Source organism: Oncorhynchus tshawytscha, linkage group LG10 (genome assembly GCF_018296145.1).
Source record: "Oncorhynchus tshawytscha isolate Ot180627B linkage group LG10, Otsh_v2.0, whole genome shotgun sequence".
Lineage (NCBI taxonomy): Eukaryota > Metazoa > Chordata > Actinopteri > Salmoniformes > Salmonidae > Oncorhynchus > Oncorhynchus tshawytscha.
The window spans coordinates 28,087,572-28,106,152 of NC_056438.1; the positions used below are offsets into that span (position 1 = coordinate 28,087,572).

The 18,581-nt window shown below is 46.8% G+C and overlaps 1 protein-coding gene across 6 annotated transcripts in view; it reads right to left on the reverse strand.

The window, feature by feature from the left end:
* LOC112261015 (neurexin-2-like) overlaps positions 1–18,581 on the reverse strand; it is a 935,354-nt gene that overhangs the window by 269,846 nt on the left and 646,927 nt on the right. The window contains exon 1 of one of the 6 annotated variants that reach the window (XM_042328456.1): positions 6,884–7,502. The exons of the other annotated variants lie outside the window; for them this stretch is intronic. Within the exon in view, the coding sequence (XP_042184390.1) occupies positions 6,884–7,214 (331 nt within the window). The 5' untranslated portion in view covers positions 7,215–7,502. Of the gene's footprint in view, positions 1–6,883; positions 7,503–18,581 lie in introns of those variants that run through there. 6 annotated transcript variants of the gene reach the window in all.

The window sequence follows — 18,581 nt, forward strand, 5'->3', positions numbered from 1 at the left end:
TGTCTCGGAGGATCCTTAGCACCTCCGCCGGGGCAAAGTGCTTTCTCTTCGCCTCTTTCACTCACTTCCTGGCTGTAATAGAAAAGCTATGAATGGGTATGTCTGGCAGCTGCAGGCATTCTCCGTTCCCTGTGGGGGGTTGTACGACACCTTATGTCCTGTCAGGCGTAATGTGAAAGAATGAAAGAGAAACAGGCGAAATCAATTCAAATGGAAGCGCTAGCTAGATAGATAGCCACAGTCTAGACTCTAGACAGAGCTGCTTGGGTTGTTGACGTGTGTCGCCGGATGCAGACCTTCTGTTCGGTCTCGTGACAAGGACTCGTTGCGATGGCGTTCAAGTCAGTCCAACGTACACCACAGGTGGTCGATAGAGAGTAGACCAGTTTGACAAAATAAACAATGTCAGCCTTGGTATTTACCATGAGATGACAAACATATCTAGTTGGAAGGGCCGAGAAGATGGCTTAGGTCAAAACGTCTTCCTATTATGCTGTAATTCCTGGTTGCAACCATAATCACGGTCCCTGTCTAGTATTTACTGTTGATTGCGGGGCTGTGGTTGCTAAGTACCTGACCTCACCCACAACATTAACAAAAAGGCGCTGCCAAACTGCGGCAGCTAGAACAAGAGCGTGAAGCGGACAACACCGGAAAACACATTCACTGACATTTGCTACGAGATCCACATACTGTACATACTTACATGACAACGACACACAAATATTATATCCTGATGCCTAGTCACTTTAACCCTATACATATCTACCTCTATAACTCCGGCATTGTACATATGGTACTGGAACTGACCCTGTATATAACTTACTCACTTTCTCCTGTGCTGCTCATTTCTATTTCTCAATTGCTGTTGTTCTGCTTCACTTTATTTAATAGTACTACTGACATGAATCACTCCATTGTTGGGAAAGGAGCTTGCAAGAAAGGCATTTCACTGTACTTGTGCGCGTGACAATAAAAACTTGAAACACACACGATATACTGAGGACCTGCAGAGTATCACACTATACAGTATGCGTGCATATGCCAGCTGTAGTGAGTGTTGACTGCATGGATAATGAGGGTACTGCGGAGGACCATTAGAAGGGTTGAGGTAGCACACACCCGGTGGTGTACACTAAGTGTACTCATCAAGTGCTGCTTGAACACCCACAGCCTAATAACACACTCACAAAAAGGTCCACTTGGGCTAAAGGGCTCACGAGCCAAACCAAAGTGGCTGGGTCAAGAACCAATTCAGTTAACAAGTTGTGCTACTTCCAACAAGTATTGTGCATAATACGCCAATCTAGTTGAATTAACAGATGACACGTCCGTTTACACACTTGGCAGCATTTGGAACGGCTCGCTTTGACAGGCTTGGCTTTGTGTTACCCTCTTTCAAAGACACAATTGGTCAGGTGGACAGAGAGACAACAACAAAAAAGGCTGCAAATGTCAAACAGACGAACCTTATCTGGAATAGCCAGGAGGTGTCCTTTCTCCTCCTCTGCCACTTTGTGTGTGTCCGTGTGTCTGTGTGTCTGTGTGTCTGTGTGTCTGATTGTGTGTGTATGCCTCTGCCCTGCAGAGCGATGAGTAGAATATAATCGAGAATACTAATGCCAGCCTTCTTAAAAGTAGGGCCGTGCCTCTTGTCCCTGTGTCCCTATGGGCTAAGCTCACTGTCCCCTCCACCCTGACCTCACACAGTGGTGTCACCACAGAGATAAAGCAGTGATTATCAAACGCCTCTCCTTTTCATTATCACTAGGAGCTGTGACAACAGGGCCAGCCGTAGGGGCCGCGGCCCCCGAGTTCTCCCCCAGGATGAGCGCACAGAGCTGGGGTTGCTCTAACCTCGGTGCTGCCTGCCTCGAAGCACTGCTGGGTCATCAGCATGCATGGGGTGCCCGTAAGCAAACATTGCTGCTGTCAAACGCTAACACTGTAGTCAAACAGCAGGCACTCCCCCAGGTATCCCCTGAGCTCAACGCTCCGCAACGGAGGCTATTGTATTGAGCAGAAAGGGAGGAATTGAAGGGAGAGAGGGTGGGAGAGAGAGAGAGAGAGAGATAAGTAATGAGCAGAGTAGAGGCTGAGAGGTATAGAATTGAACAAACGGAGGAGTAGAGAGTGAGAGATGAAGAATAGTAAGACAAGAGAGAGGGAGAGAGAAGATAAAGAGAACTAGAGACATCAAGATAAAGACATATTCCAAGCGTACGTACAGGTAGGTATACAAGGAGAAAGCTGCTGGGAGAGAGGAAAATATAAAGGTGCTCTAGGGGAAAGACATATTGACAGCGTCAGAGGGGGTTGGGTGGGGGTGGGGGGGGGGGGGCAGCCTCAGGGGTTTGTGTGTGTATGGGGGATGGCGGTCAGAGGGGGAGTTGGCTCCTCTGTGGCGGCACTTAATTCAAGGGCACCTGGAGGAGGGTTGCCATGGGGACGCGGTGCCCACAGGGAGAAATGTATGAGACCTCTCCCTCCTCTGTGAAACACAATAACATAGATCACACAAGCAGAATGAACTATTGTCCTGGTCCTGAATATAGCTAGCAATTCAAGGCTGTTGTATAACCAGGTAATCTCTCTCTGCCTATTAATATAAAAGCTGCAATGGTATATTGTCATAATGTATGCAAGAGTAATGCTGCCATGGATATCCTTGTGGTAAATGGGGAAAGAAAAGCAAGGTGTTTTGAATGTTTGTGTTGCTAGCGAGCCAGCTTTCCTCTCCGTTGCTTCTCGTGATTGGCCTTGAATGAAGGACTGAAGGAGATTTGCCACTCAGACTGAAGGAGAAGCAGCTCCCTTGGCCACATCTCAGATCCAAACACCCACAGTGGTGGAAGCTCACACACACACACACACACACACACACACACACACACACACACACACACACACACACACACAGCTAATAGAGACAATATCATTAAAATGTGTTGAGAGGGCTCTACACCTTGTTCATGTCTAACTGTAGGCTGAATCCAGTGATTGTGTGAGGTTATACATGTCCTCCCCCGTTTCCTTTTACACACACAGCTTCCATTTCAAACGGCACATCCAGTTCCTTGCTAATCCGAAATGATGGACGCCGGCGACAGTGATATTCATGAACCTCCATTCAAGTCGCAGGGGGAAGTTGCAAGGCCACATCTCAGATCCAAACACCCATTACACACACACACACACACACATTTAATATCCAGAGATGAAATCTCCTGGAATGTCTCCATCACAAACAACAAACACGGTCTGAGTTTAGAATTAGGATGTTAATCCCGTCAACCCAATGCAGCAGCGTGTGCAGGTATGGATTATGCTGCAGGGCAAACAGTCCCCTTGCCTTGCCCGCTTCCATTCCAAAGAGCTAGGGTAGGTGTGAGTAGCATGTGTGTGTGTGTGTGTGTGTGTGTGTGTGAGTGTGTGTGTGTGCGTTGACTGATGAGGAACGAATGAGGTCCGACATACTGCATCAACAAAGCTACTGCAGTGTCATTGATCTGTGGTGAGTTTACGTTAAGTGTTTTCATAATTAGAGTGAAGAGAAATAAGCACCGACTCAGTAAGACAAGAAGCTCATCCAAGCCGCGCATCAGAGAATGCTGTTCATATAAGTATACCGCAGCTTCCTTCAAAAGAGCCTTAGTGATATAACAACGGAACGGACAAAGGCATTCATGAGAAAATGTCATCCCAGTGATTTCGCGAGGCTCCTCCGTAAGACGGCAGAGCACGTTCTTTGCTGTGACATAACGACGCTGCTAAATAGGTTTTGGTTGGCCTGCGAGCGCTGAGGCTATGTTTTGCCAGCCCCAAAGGAGGCCCGGTGTGAGATGAAACCGTCAACATGGATTAAATATATACCATACGTGGGAGGGAAGAAAGAGCCAGTGTCAAGTCGAGCCAGCCGCAGACTGAGTGCTTCTGGGTAATACCGGAGTGAGGAGAGAGAGAAAGCGGTTTGAAATGACAAACACGAAGGGAGAAGCATGGTCGGGAGGGGGGGCTCTTCAATTACCTTCAATCAGAAGCAGTGCAGAAGAAATCACACTGGCTTGAATAGGCCATAATGAATTGCTTTTCATATAGACAGGCTGAGAGTGGGGCATCGGTGGCGGCGGGCGATTGGCGATGGGGGCCCTGCAAACAGGCGCCTTTCCATTCAGCATCCATCATAATAGTGGCGTCGTGGCGGACGGTGGCAGTCGTTAATCAGGCAGGATAACAGGACAAACAGTGGCCTCTCCACTCTGCCTGGCACTAAGAGTGGCTCGACCAAACAAACCTGGCTAATACTCAATCACTGTGAAGCAGTTCTTCATACACTCGAGTGTCAGATGTACATGTACAGGTGCATTAGCATGCATACTAGGATCCAAATCCCAAATGGGAACGATATGCCAATATCCCACCAACCGAATGTTAGGCAAACAACTCCCAGCCACGGCTTAACAGTACCTACTATGTACCAAAAGGTTAAGGCATCTCCTATTAAAATGATCCAATCCATTTCTCCACTGTTGTTTGCATCACAAGCTCTCGCCGGTGGCTCTTTCCCTGCAGTATCCTTTCAGGAGGAGACGACGGGGCCGACAGAAACAGAGTAATGACACCCCCAGCAGGCAGAATACAGTATGAGGCCTTTAGCAGCGCTCCGAGAGTCAACTGCCTTTTTTTTGGGGGGGGTAAATGGGTAAATTAGTCTCGCGGCCAGCTATCTAAACTTGTACTAGGCCTAATCATGGTCATCCATTGATGCTATTAGTCGCTCTCGCTCAGATATCATATTAAAGACTGCAAACATTTCTCTCCGCCCTGTGGCAGCATTTGTAGAATTACATGAAATGAGTTATAAAATAGCAACATCTATTTAGAATTGCAGCATTTAAAAAAATAAAATGGCAACATTTTCTCCACGCCTCGTGGTACACAGATCCGTGAGCCACTGCGGTCCCTCCCCCATCAAAGTAGCCCATTCCGGTCATAGGTCATAGTCTTAAGGAGATCTTATCAAGCAGAAAACATTCATAGGGTTTCTAATGAGGGGGGCACATGGTTGACCGAAACGAGAGCTGGCACTTGATATAGAGGGCCGTGAGTCTGGACTTGGATGGCTTATTTAGAGAGCGACTGAAATGGAGTCTCTCCATTGGAGTGATATGCAAGAGCATGCGTGATGTCTTTTCACATGAAATGGAATCGGTGATGAACACACGCTGCTCTGAATAATAATTTTAAAAAGACACCCAAGTTGTCAGATGAAGCTGGGTATCATGTGGGCGGGCAACGAGTAACCACTAAAAGCCATAAGGGACTGTTCAATGGGTTCTATGCATTGTGCACTTCACTGCCGTATGCCAATGTGAACGGGAGACAGAAACAACCTTGGCCGTAGGACTATCAGCGTAGACACATGGTCAGTGTCGTATGCCTTGAACCACAGGCTCTTCCTTTCTCTTCCCATTCTTTCACTTTAACCAAACGAATACCCCATTTCTCTTAAGTGTCCGATATCACCGGACAGCCGCAAATCCAAAGAGAAAGCCTGAGAACCCTTTTAATGCTCATTACAGTATGTAAATAGTTAAGCAACTTGAAATGCAAGAGAAGTGCAATCCAACTACCAAAGCTAGAGGGTGAAAGAAATAACTAAATAGTGAATAGAACAGGGCAGCCAGGGTTTCAGCTGCCATTTTAGAACGGTGTGTGCGTGTGTGTGTGTGTGTGTGTGTGTGTGTGTGTGCATGCATGCGTGTTTCCAGCCAGGTCATTACAAGCAAACATCATTCATCAACCCTTTATTGGAAAAAGCAAGTGTTATTTCCCCACATCTTCTCAGACTCTATTGGAAGCTCTATTGTGTTCCAGACTGGCATTTGGCCCGAGAGACAGTTGGCATATCGCGCTCAACGGCTCGGGCAGAGGATGTGAAAAGTCAGAAATCCAATGCGGTACTGAGCACAGGGAAGATGCAGAAAGCCAATAACGTCGATAGCGGCGCAGGCTTGGCCAATTGACTGCCGCGGCCTACGTGCGCTGCTCTCCTCCGTCTGACACCGTCTTGATTGACACAGATTGCGACTAAACGGAGGGAGGCCGACGCCGCCAAGCACACGGGCTGAAACTAAGTGGACTGAAGTGAATGATATGGACAGCGGAACACGTGAAGATGTCGAGTTAACCAGAACGCTGGGAATTCTCTGTGCGGAAGGTTGGGAAAGGGCGAGGGGAAAAGGGATTAAAAAAAATAAAACTCCAGCAGAAGAAACTGCAGCAACCAACAGAGAAGGAGCCAAAAGCATTTATAGAGCACAGTGAAGACCATTTTAAAATGGAAAGCCCAGGACACAGAATACACCGTAGCGAATACATACAGCAGAACACAATCTCAAAGACCTTAAAACCCAGCCATTGTGTGTCAACAGTTGCGCTATGCGTTATGATTACATGAATCTGCATTGGTCACAAGCGTGGATCTAAAATGGCCGACCACATGTAAAACATGTGCATTTAGGGCCCTGTTGTCTGAGGAGGCACAGGATCCGGAGCCATTAATCAGAGTTTGGCCAGCGGGGACCTGTAGCAAATGAGGTGGGTTGCCCTGTTGAAGCCCTCTGCCTTTGTGTGGATGAACCAGGATCAATAGATGGATGAGCCACTTGGCTTGACTCATGGTCTCAAGCCGGACCACCTCCTCTCCAACCACAAATCAACCCCCTTCAAGACTACTACGTTTCATTAACCTCCATAGTCCAAATCATAATTCCACACATCACACACTCTTACCGGCATGATTAATCGATCCATCAACCATTAGCTTGCCAGATAGCGAAAGGGACCGTTTACGAGTAAAATAAGGGAGTTTGGACCTTACCGTGGCCCCCACGTGTGAGAAAGGGCATCCTGTTGATGGCGATGGGCACAGTTCCATGCTTGTTGTGGAAGTGGTGGACGTGGTGGGTGGTGCTGAGGCTGGAGGAGACGCGGGCGGCCACAGCAGGGCAGGGGAAGGCCAGCAGGGCCAGGGAGACCACCAGCCGGAACAGGCAGGCCGGGCTGGCCCACACCAGGGGCGCCACGGGCCGCTGCACTAGCAGCAGCCCTCCACCCACCTCCAGGACCGACCGAAGCACGGGGGCGTAGCTCAATGGGAGCAGCATGCCCCTCCAACTTCCTTCCGCGCGACAGGAACAGGAAGATGACATCTCAGATGGACCCAGGGCCCATGATCCCCGGCTTGCCAGTGTGGGGCAAAAATATATATATTTGTAAAACCCTAAAATCAGCAGAGGATGGAAAAAATAAACACGATCCTCCTCCCGAAGACGATGATCCCAAAAACACTGCAGGAAAAAAGGTATGTTCAGGGAAAATAAAAACCGAAATCCTTCCAAAAAGGAGCAAGAAGAAAAAAATCCTACGGCTAAATCCTCCCTGGAGCCTATTCTCTATTCCTACGCAATCCCCCAGAGCCCCCCAAAAAACGAATCTCCAAAAACAACAGCACCCCAAAAAAAAAACGACCCCCCTCCCACTGCCGACTAAGGATTTTTATTAAGGCACCCTGCTAAACACCACAAAACAAACTACCACTAGTGGTGGAAGCCTAAACAGCAACTGATAAATCAGGGGAACACAGATTATAATTTTTTTGAAATGCTTCCATCTGTAAAACTAAATGACTAATCGACACAAATATATTTCTCACCTATAACTCAATAACCCTGTCTGCTGTCAATAGAACTGAAGTGTTCCACTGCTTTGTGAAAGCGCTACAAACCTTCTCGATCCAGAGCCTGAGCCCTCGGTGTGGTTAAAAAAACGACCACCATCCCCACAGTTTGCTGGATGAAACCTCTCACATCAGAAAACAAAAGGCAAAAAAGGGAGAGAGTGATGGAGAGAGGGCTAGAACAGTGCCAAGACGATGGAGGTGCAGCTGAATCCAGCTTCCAGGCTTTTCAAAATCTCTTGAAGGAACGAAAGCGTAGAGCGGAGATGTGGAAAAACAAGAAAACGAGCGCAGGGCAGAGAAAGAGACAAAGCAGAAGCGAGTATTCCCAACAACTATAGACACTCGCAATCCCTCTCCCCTCCGGGAGAGAACCGAGCTAGGGTGGAGAGCGGCGCGGATACAGATTCAGAGGCAGTAGAATCACACCCAAACACACAGAGAGCATCCAAGTGATCCGTATTCCCCTCCAGCTCAGAAAAGCATCACAGCGTACCGATCCTTAAAAATCCCCCTAGTCTCCTTCCCACTCAATATCACACAGTATCCTTTTCCTTTTTACGTCCCTTTTCGATGGAAAGAGATTCCCGGGTCTCTTCCTCTCAGTCCGTGGATTCCCAGACGCTGGTCTGAGGAAGAAGCAGTCCTCTTGGAGCTCCGGCACAGGCTGCTGGCTGGCTTGTTCGGACCGACGCCACTGCTGTGAAATTCATGCTAATTGAAACAGGGGCTGCAGCAGCGAGAGCATCCTTCCCCTCCTTCTGTCCATGAGACTCTCCTGATCCAGCGGTCTAAAGGCAGGACGTCTGCGTACGCCGGGGATGGACAAGGGGCAAGGGAAAACAGAAACGGTAGAAATGGAGCAAGGGAAGTTGGACGCACTCCACTCTCCTTGAAAGCGCAGCCGGAGACTAAGATAGATAGAGGCAAACAGACGCGGAGAGAGAGTGTGAGCGAGAGAGCGAGAGGGGAGGGAGGGAGGGGAGAGAGAGGCAGGGAGGGAGGATGGGTAGCAGGCAGGAACACATGCTTGTGTATGCACATACAGCACACAAATAGAGTGAAGCCACAGATTTGTCGCCAATGTACGGGCTCTCGCCCAGTAAATAACAGCTTGGTGGACTGTTGGGGGATTCTACTTCCAAATTCACTGTAATAGCAACACAGCAGCAGGAGTCAGAGAGGGTATTTTTGTCATTTAGGAATAATGAATGAACACGTGCATGCGGGTGAAAAATAAACAACATTCACACCTACAAAAACACGGATCTGCGCACACACGCACAAAGAGGGGGAGACCCGGTTGGTCACTGGTGATAAATCATTAAAGGGTCTAGCAAATGAATTGAGGGACCTCTTTTTTTTCCCCTCATCGGTGTGAGGATACGGCACACTGTCACTCACCCTCCCCTCGTTCATTTCATCCTCCCCTCTGTACTCCCTGTTGTATCCTTTCAATTCCCTCTACACTCCAAACACATCTCACATCCCCTAGCACTGAATATTCCACTCTCATTTGTCTTGTCTTTTCCTCCACGGCTCTTTCTCTGCTATCCCTATCATACGAGGCCAGGGTAGCAAGGTGGAGAGGTAACGAAATAAAGAGAGGGATGTAGAGCGAGAGAGAGAGAGGTAGGAGGGAAAGGCACAGAAAGCTGGAGCTCAGTGAGATAAATGGATGACAGACAGAGGGGAGGACCAAGAGAGGGGAAGAGGGAGAGACAGAGAGCGAATGAACACAGGGAGGGAGAGAGAGAGAGAGAGACAGAGAGAGAGAGAGAGAGAGAGGGTGAGAGAGGGTGAGAGAGAGAGAGAGACAGAGAGAGAGACAGAGAGCGAATGAACACAGGGAGAGAGAGAGAGAGACACAGAGGAGAGACAGAGAGCGAATGAACACAGGGAGAGAGAGAGAGAGAGAGAGAGAGAGAGAGAGAGAGAGAGAGAGAGAGAGAGAGAGAGAGAGAGAGAGAGAGAGAGGTGAGAGAGGGGTGAGAGAGAGATAGCATACCAGATAAATCACGGCTGATGGAGTTTTCAGTTGGGACCGCCTCGCTTCTCTGAAAGGAGCGTGCTTGAAAAATGGGCAAACAGAAGCAGCCGGCACCACTCTTCCCCCTGTGACAGGAGGACAGGGCCACACCATCATTCATATACACACTCTCACATGAGCACAAACACACAGCCCCCCCAGCAGCCATTACCCGGTGGGCTCGCCTAACAGTGACAGGAAGAGGCACACCAGGGGCTATCAGGGTGATGGAAGTTGGACACCCGGGCCAGGGTGAGCTCGGATATGGGCCTGACCCAGGCACCTGTCTGGAGCTGGCAGGTGTGGAACCAAGGGAGCATGTCACAATTCAGCCGGCCCCTCAGCCAGCTGGCTGTGGCTTAAAGGTGGGCCTGGGCCGTCTACAGTGGACCAGCAGTTAACGCTAGTCTAGGCAGAGTATCTCCAAAATGCAAAGAGGAGGAAGACTTCGCTTCGCGGCTTTGTGCTAAAAAGGGAGGTAGAACTGTGTTAGCCAGAAGGAAAAAAAACTCTATTGTGTATGTAATTGCGTATAGAAACTTGTCCCGAGAAACGCCTTACAGACAAAATGTGACAATAAGAAGTCCTTGTACAATACAAGGAACAGACACACACACTGGACAAAACACTCCCATACAGACGTGTTGTTTCCACGAAGGTGATGGGTGAAAGGTGTGTGAGGGGTAGCTCAACATGATGAAATACACAATGGGCTTGCTACAGCTGCTGCTGGATGTCCCGAAAGACTGAGAGAAAAAAAACACACACACACTGAGGCCCAGGAGAGTGTCATCCTCACGTGCCCCCTTATTCTCCACTTCTAGGTGATGCAAGGCAGGCAAGCCACTTGCTGCTTCTGGCATTATTGTATTCCCCTGTTCACTACCCCCCCCAAAAAAAAAAAAAAAAGGGAAGCGAGGTCAGAGAGAAAGTAGGATTACAGTTCCTGGTGGTGGATGGATCAAACGCCTCTCTCCCTACCTCATAATCCTGAAGAAAAAAAACCCGATTCTCCCTTACCCGCATAATTAACAACCCTCCCTCATCCCATCCATAAACAGTGGGTGTTGGGCCGGGGGGCATCAACAAAGAGCGCTGTTGAAGAGAAAGTGTTGGAGTAATGGAGTGTTCTTATAACAATAGGACTGCAGGGATTTAGCAAGCCTGAGAGATCAGTGTTTACATGTGGGGAAATTCACATCTACACGGGGAAGAGCAGTGGTGGAACAAGTACCCAACTCTCACACTTGAGTCAAAGTAAATATACTTTAATAGAAAATGACTCAAGTAAAAGTAAAAGTCACCCAGTAAAATTCTACTTGTGTCACGCCCTGGCCATAGAGAGGCTCTTTAGTCTCTATTTTGGTTAGGCCAGGGTGTGACTAGGGTGGGCGTTCTATGTTCTTTTTTCTATGTTTTTGTTCTGTTTTGTATTTCTGGTTTTGGCCTGGTATGGTTTCCAATCAGAGGCAGCTGTCAATCGTTGTCTCTGATTGAGAACCATACTTAGGCAGCCTGTTTTCCCACTATGGGTTGTGGGTAGTTATTTTCTGTTTAGTGTGTTTTGCACCTGACGGATCTGTTTCGGTTGTTTCTTTTGTTCCTTGTTGTATTTAGTGTTCAGTTTGTTAAAATAATGATGAACACTTACCACGCTGCATCTTGGTCCTCACCTTCCTCCACCAACGGTCGTTACAACTTGAGTAAAAGTCTACAAATATTTGGATTAAAATATACTTAAGTATCATAAGTAAGAGTATAAATCATTTCAAATTCCTTATATTAAGCAAACCAGATGACACCATTTTCATGTTTTTTTAAATTACACAAAGCCAGGGGCACACTCCAACATTCAGACATAATTTACAAATGAAGAATTTGAGTGAATCCGCCAGGTCAGAGGCAGTAGGGAAGACCAGGGATGTTTGGTTGATAAGTGTGTGAATTGGACCATTTTCCTGTCCTGCTAAGCATTCAACATGTAACAAGTAGTTTTGGGTGTCAGGCAAAATGTATGGAGTAAAACGTACAATATTTTCTTAAGGAATGTAGTGAAGTAAAAGTAAAAGTAGTCAAAAATATAAATTGTAAAGTACAGATACAAAAAAAAAAAACTTAAGTAGTACTTTAAAAGTATTTTTAATTAAGTACTTTGCACCACTGGATAAGTCACAGGACAGTTTGAATGTGTCCTTCACACTGAAGAGGGAGAAAGCCGAAACCTCTCCAAAGAGGTCAGGAAAATAGGACAGACTGAATCCCTTAGCTCACAGCAGGGGAGGCGTAAACACACAAAGGAAGTCATCACTTTCGAACTCCCAGCTCCCATTTGGACGATTCCATAACATTTTCTCAGAATCAAATGTTAGCCACTTATGTAAGTGAACTTTGTGGAGAAGCTCAAGCTGTGAGCTATGTCTTCTGCAGACAATGGAACACACTAGCAACCCACAGACACTCGATTTGTCAGTTTAGCAACAAGATGCAAAAATGAGCATCAGTTACAATACAACCCAGTATGCTTTCTGTAGCGTTGCACAAGTAGAGGCAACGCGATGTGAGGTTCAGTTAAGCAACTAGTTAACTAGCTGGCAATGGTCATGGACTAGCTAGTAGCTAGCCCGCTTACAGTAAGACATATGAGGCTATACGCTGTGTTTACAAAAAGCTAACTGTCTATGGAGACATACTAGCTAGTCGCTAGCTATGGATTAGCTCGCAGCTACAAATAGCTCTGGCTATTTCGATACAGTTGATTGAGTACCTGGCTAAGGTAATGATTGGTTTATAATAACGCAGACACAATGTTATCACTGCTGGGGAAAATAGAGAGAGAGAGAGAGCGAGAGAGAGACACACAGTTTACGGTGGGCTATAATCTAATTGCACTGTTTATGTACATACTCTTATATTCTGCTCTCAGGGAGCCGGGTAATTAAAATCTATCGGTTTTCCACAAGCCCCACATCCATTGCAATGCTTCCCTTCTGCCTGTACCCAGATACATCCACACTACATCCCTCCTTCATAGAGACACAAAGAGGGAGAGAGAGGGAAGAGAGAAGGAATGAGAGAGAGAGAGAGAGAGAGAGAGAGAGAGAACAATTGAGAATCGCTAAGTTCATTACAAGACAAGAAGAGTCAAATGAATCCACTAATAACATCATGGCCTCACTACCTTGTGAGGAAGGCTCAGTATCGGGTTGCCGCTCAGATCCAGCAATTTTGTCAAAGGCCAATGATCTTTCCTGGTCTCAGCGCTCGCAGGATGATGCGATCGTATAAATAAACACGTCTTTATGTAATAACGCACGCATGAGCAGGAGACAGACAGGCGAGGGCAGGAGTGGGAGACAGACAGAGGGGGAGCGTGCTGTAGGTAGAAAGGGAGGAGGAGAGAGGGGGTGGCTGGTCTCGCATGGTGGAGCCTGCCTGTTTCAAACATCTTATTCAACTATGATGATACAGCCCAGACAGAAGCAGGAAGAGGGACCCCCGGCGTTAATAACTGGCAAACCAACTGGCACCATTTTCAGCCAATCAGATTGCACATTTCTTTGAACCCATTTTATAAAACCCCATTTGCAATATAGGCACAATCTAACCACTTCATGTCTTGGAGAGAAGACCCTGATGTTATCCAGCGATTGTTCCACGTTGTTCATTCGCTGGCATCTATCACTCCGGACTTGCTGTTGAATATTTAAAAGAGCTAAGGTTGAGGGGTTCCCCAGGGCACAATAGGTGTAGTCTCAGAAGCTGAATCAGCGTTAGTGTCTGATCAGAACATTAACTGCCTTCAATAGCCACCAGACATCTCAGAGAATAATTTGTTCATTTCAGAAAAAGACCAGTTATTTATCTCCCCAATAACCTTCATCGACATACATTGGAAGAAAACAAATAGGAGTAACACCCACCTATCTAAATCAGATACAGTGAGAAATATATCAAACCCATATTAACATTTCCTTCCCCTGAATAACCACATTTCTCCCATCACCGTATCACCATGAGGATGAAAGTACTACAGGCAGCCTTTAATCTTTCTCGCTCTCCCTCATTTTCTCAATTCCTTTACATCCCTCTAGCCATCTATCCATATTTGGACCCTGATGCTTCACAGTGAGTCATCTGTCACTGTCTGTCCCTCCAGCTGTGGACCCAGCTGTCCCAGGCAGATGGTCCCCGTCTCCCCCTCACCATCCCTGGGCAGTGAACTCAAGAAGAAGCCCCTAACGTGGAGCCTTGGGCCACCAGGCCCTGGAGCTCCATCTACCACTGACCCAGGACCAGAAGATGGCTGCCATGGACTAATTTAGCCCTGGTTGAAAATATACAGGTTAAGACGTTGTCACAAATCACAAAAAACTACCGGCGCTGTTGCTAACTAGCATTGCTAGACTCATTGTTGCAAAGTGTTGGGATATTAGAATCCTGTTGTCTTAACCGTGGTCATCTTCAACCTAGAATCTAGCTAAACATCAACGCATAATACTTTATGTCTGTGTGTCTGTTTGAGATTTTACTGTGACCAAAGGGATCTTTCCTATACTATCGTTCCATTGTGAGCATTATAATGGGGCGACATGGGAAAGGGGTTGGCTAGGAGTGTGAGCGGCAGCAAAGGCAATTCCAGAAGAATACAGGCTGGTAGTAATCTGCTGCACAGGAGGACAAAAGAGAGTCTATTTTGACAAGGATTTAAAATATTATTTCAATGGGCAATGCAGGCTCAACAATGCTGCCAGCTAGAGAGAGCGGGATGGAGAGAGAGAGAGAGAGAAAAGGAGAAAGAGAGAGATGGAGAGAGAGAGGGGCGGCTTCCCGAAGGACCAGATTGCAGTACACTCGGGTATGAGACGCCACAGTGTTTAAAACGCCAACTGAATCACATCTAATTTATCCCCTGCCAGAAAATATGTGAAGAGGGACTGCTGATAACTACTGGAAGACAGAGAGAGAAGGGAGGAGAGTGAGAGAGAGATGGAGAGAGGGGGGGACGGGGAAAAAAGAGAGACAAGGGAGGAGGGAGAGAAAGAGAGAAAGAGAGCGAGACGAGGAGGGAGAGAAAGAGAGCGAGACGAGGAGGGAGAGAAAGAGAGAAAGAGTGCGAGACAAGGGGGAGGAGGGAGAGAAAGAGAGAGTGAACAACGTCTAGTACGACTCATTTAAGACATAAGCTACTCCGGAAGTTTTCTGGGTTTTTAGATTCAATAAATGGGATGGCGGCTATCGGTTTAGGCTTCAGATAGTGGCCTGTTTCACAGAGACGAACACAGAACACAACAAGAAGTCCACTGAAAATTCCTTCCCTATTCTGCTCTTTTTCTACCTGTGAGTTCAGAGAAAGATATGCACGCCACACTGAGTTAAATTCGCGTCAGATACTACCGCCATGTTGATGGCATTGGAAACAGGAAATACTAACAGCCTCAAATATCAGAAGACACATTTAGATCTACGGACTCTGCTCAGACCCCAAGGTTATTAAATAAGGGTATGATGGTTACATTGACTCACGTAGCAGAACCCAAATGGAGTGACTCGTCAATGGAGAGAACTGCAGTTATCCTTGTTGAGAAGATATTGTCATATTTACTTCCTTGCAAAAATCTGACGAAAGTCAACTCTTAGCTAATAGATACCACAGGAGACGATTTTGACTGAATTCACAGATCTTAGACAAATGTGTTGGACCAATGAGGCTGCAGAGTTCCATTTTCAAAAGGTGGCTTATAAGCTTTCTGTAATAGTCATACCTCTCCTGTTAATCTCTTTCTGAATACAGAATCCACACTGTGAAGCCTTACTGCAAAATCAAGGGTGGACTCCGTAATCAGGTCAAATACCGTGCAGTTTAAGACTGACGCTCAAAGTACACCACGACAGAGGGAATTCAGAACGAGCCTCCCCTCTTCTATAAATCGGTCTGTAAAAGGCCAGGTCAATTTCCTTTTTTCACAGCCTCACTTCAAAGCTCCCTGAAAATGTTTCAACATTGTTTACAGGTCCACGAGTTTATCATTCTCTAGCTGTGAGTTTCAGTTCGGTCACAATCCGCTTTCCTTGGCCCGTATCAGAAAGCTGGACCGCCCAAAGCAGAACACCCCACCTTACTCATTCCTTTATCCTTTTTTTCCAATGGGGCCAAAAACATTTCCCTCAACCTTCTCTCTGTATCCCTCATCACCTATCAATGTGGAGCCCACGTAATGACAAAAAGAGGAAGGAGAACTATTGGGTTTGTTATGAATTTCCTGCAGCGCCACAGCCTGAGCTCCTTTCTGGCAGTGTAGCAGGCTCAGTAGCCGCACCGAAAATCAGCATTTCAGAGTTAAAGGCCAGGCTGCCTGGTGCCTCACTGGAGGTGTCCGACTGGGTTACACGCCTGGCACGCAGACGCCCGCTACGCGCGGGGAGTCTGGGAATTGAGCTTTAGGGATGGATAGAAACCCAGCTAAAACCTTGACTAAGAACAGGGACCCCAGAGCTAGCCTTTACTATAGCATATCCCACACTACACGGATACAGGTGTATCAAAACCGGGACCGAGAGACTGATAAACATCTTCTATTCTCCCAGGCCAACAGACTTTTAAACAGTCACCGCTATCCAGCCTCCGCCCAGTACCTGCCATGAACTTAGTCACTGTTACTAGCCGGCTACCACCAGGTACTCTACCATGCACCTTATAGACTGCTGCCCTGTGTACATAGAATCATTGAACACTGGTCACTTTAGTAATGTTTACATACTGTTTCACCCACTTTACATCTATTTACTGTATTCTGGTCTTGGCTCCTCCTATATAACTACTGCTGTAAATAATAGTTTCTATTCATACACTTTCCATATGGTCTATATACACCATTATATATACAGTGCCTTCGGAAAGTATTCAGGCCACTTGACTTTTTCCACATTTTGTTACACTACAGCCGTATTCTAAAATGGATTAAATAAAACAATTTCCTCAAGCAATCTACACACAATACCCCATTGTTACGTTCCCCAGATTATGTGTTGTAGATTGTGTATTTGCATGTGTTTATTTCAGGAAATGGCTTCCTGAAATCCCTCAAGCAGCTGATTGGTCGACTCAGGGCTAATTGGAGAGCTGACCCCGCCCCTCGTCAAGACACAGCTGTCTCCAATTACCCATTCCTTCTGAAGCTATATAAAAGCCAGTGTTCTGTTCAGGGGGAGATCTCTTCTTTTGGAGGTAGAGATTTTGCTGGAGGTAGGGATTGCTGAGATTGATTGTGATAGCTGAGATTGATTGTGATAGCTGAGATTGATTGTGATAGCTGAGATTGATTGTGATAGCTGAGATTGATTGTGATAGAGGTTGATTTTCCTGGAAAGTGGTATGTTCTGTGAGTTTGTTGCTCAGCTTATTTGACATCCTTTTGTTTCTTAGTTTGTTTGAAATTGTTTAATATTCTGTTTCATTTGTTCCCAGGGGGAAGGGGAAGGCACCTAGGGAGTGCTTAGGCAAGAGGCCCCGGGCATACATATACCCGTAGCATATTCGCTGTCTAGACACACTAGGTAAGACCTGGGCAGACCACCCCTTGTATTTTGGTTAGGGCACCAGGTGGTGCTAAATTAGGTAAGTAGTGGGTAGGCAGGTAAGATAGGAGAGGGGGGGCTTTGAGATTTACTTTCTTTGCTTTGGTTCCGTCCAGCCCCTTTTCCCCATATTACCGTGTAAAGGAATAAAGTCCTTGTAAACGGTACCACATTCTGCCTGTTGTCATTCTTACTTGCACCTACAGTCCATACCTTTTTCGCTTCACAGAGAGTTTAGTTGTAGCAGGGTGTTGCGTTCCCTCTTCATAGAGGCGTGCGTAACACCCATGAAGACAAAGCGAAAACAGGTTTTTAGAATTTTGAAAATGTCTTGAAAAGAAAAAACATAAATAACTTATTTAAGGATTCAGACCCTTTGCTATGAGACTCGAAAGTGAGCTCAGATGCATCCTGTTCCCATCGATCATCCTTGAGATGTTTCTACTTGATTGTAGTCCAGCTGTGGTAAATTCAATTGATTGGACATGAGGCACACACCTGTCTACATAAGGTCCCACAGTTGACAGTGCATGTCAGAGCAAAGACCAAGCCATGAGGTCGAAGGGATTGTCCGTAGAGCTCTGAGACAGGATTGTGTCGAGGCACAGATCCATGGAAGGGTAACAACATATTTCTGCAGCATTGAAGGTCCCGAAGAACACAGTGGCCTCCATCATTCTTAAATGGAAGAAGTATGGAACCACCAAGACTCTTCCTAGACCTGACCGCCCGGCCAAACTGAGCAATCAGGGGAGAAGGCTCTTGGTCAGGGAGGTGACCAAGAACCTGATGATCACTCTGACAGAGGTCTACAGTTCTTCTGTGGAGATGGGAGAACCTTCCAGAAGGACAACCATCTCTGCAGCACTCCACCAATTAGACCTTTATGGTAGAGTGGCCAGACGTATGCCACTCCTCAGCAAAAGGCACATGACAGCCGGCTTGGAGTTTGCCAAAAGGCAACTAAAGACTCTCACACCAATTAGACCTTTATGGTAGAGTGGCCAGACGTATGCCACTCCTCAGCAAAAGGCACATGACAGCCGGCTTGGAGTTTGCCAAAAGGCAACTAAAGACTCTCACACCAATTAGACCTTTATGGTAGAGTGGCCAGACGTATGCCACTCCGCAGCAAAAGGCACATGACAGCCGGCTTGGAGTTTGCCAAAAGGCAACTAAAGACTCTCAGACCATGAGAAACAAGATTCTTTGGACTAATAAAACAAAGATTGAACT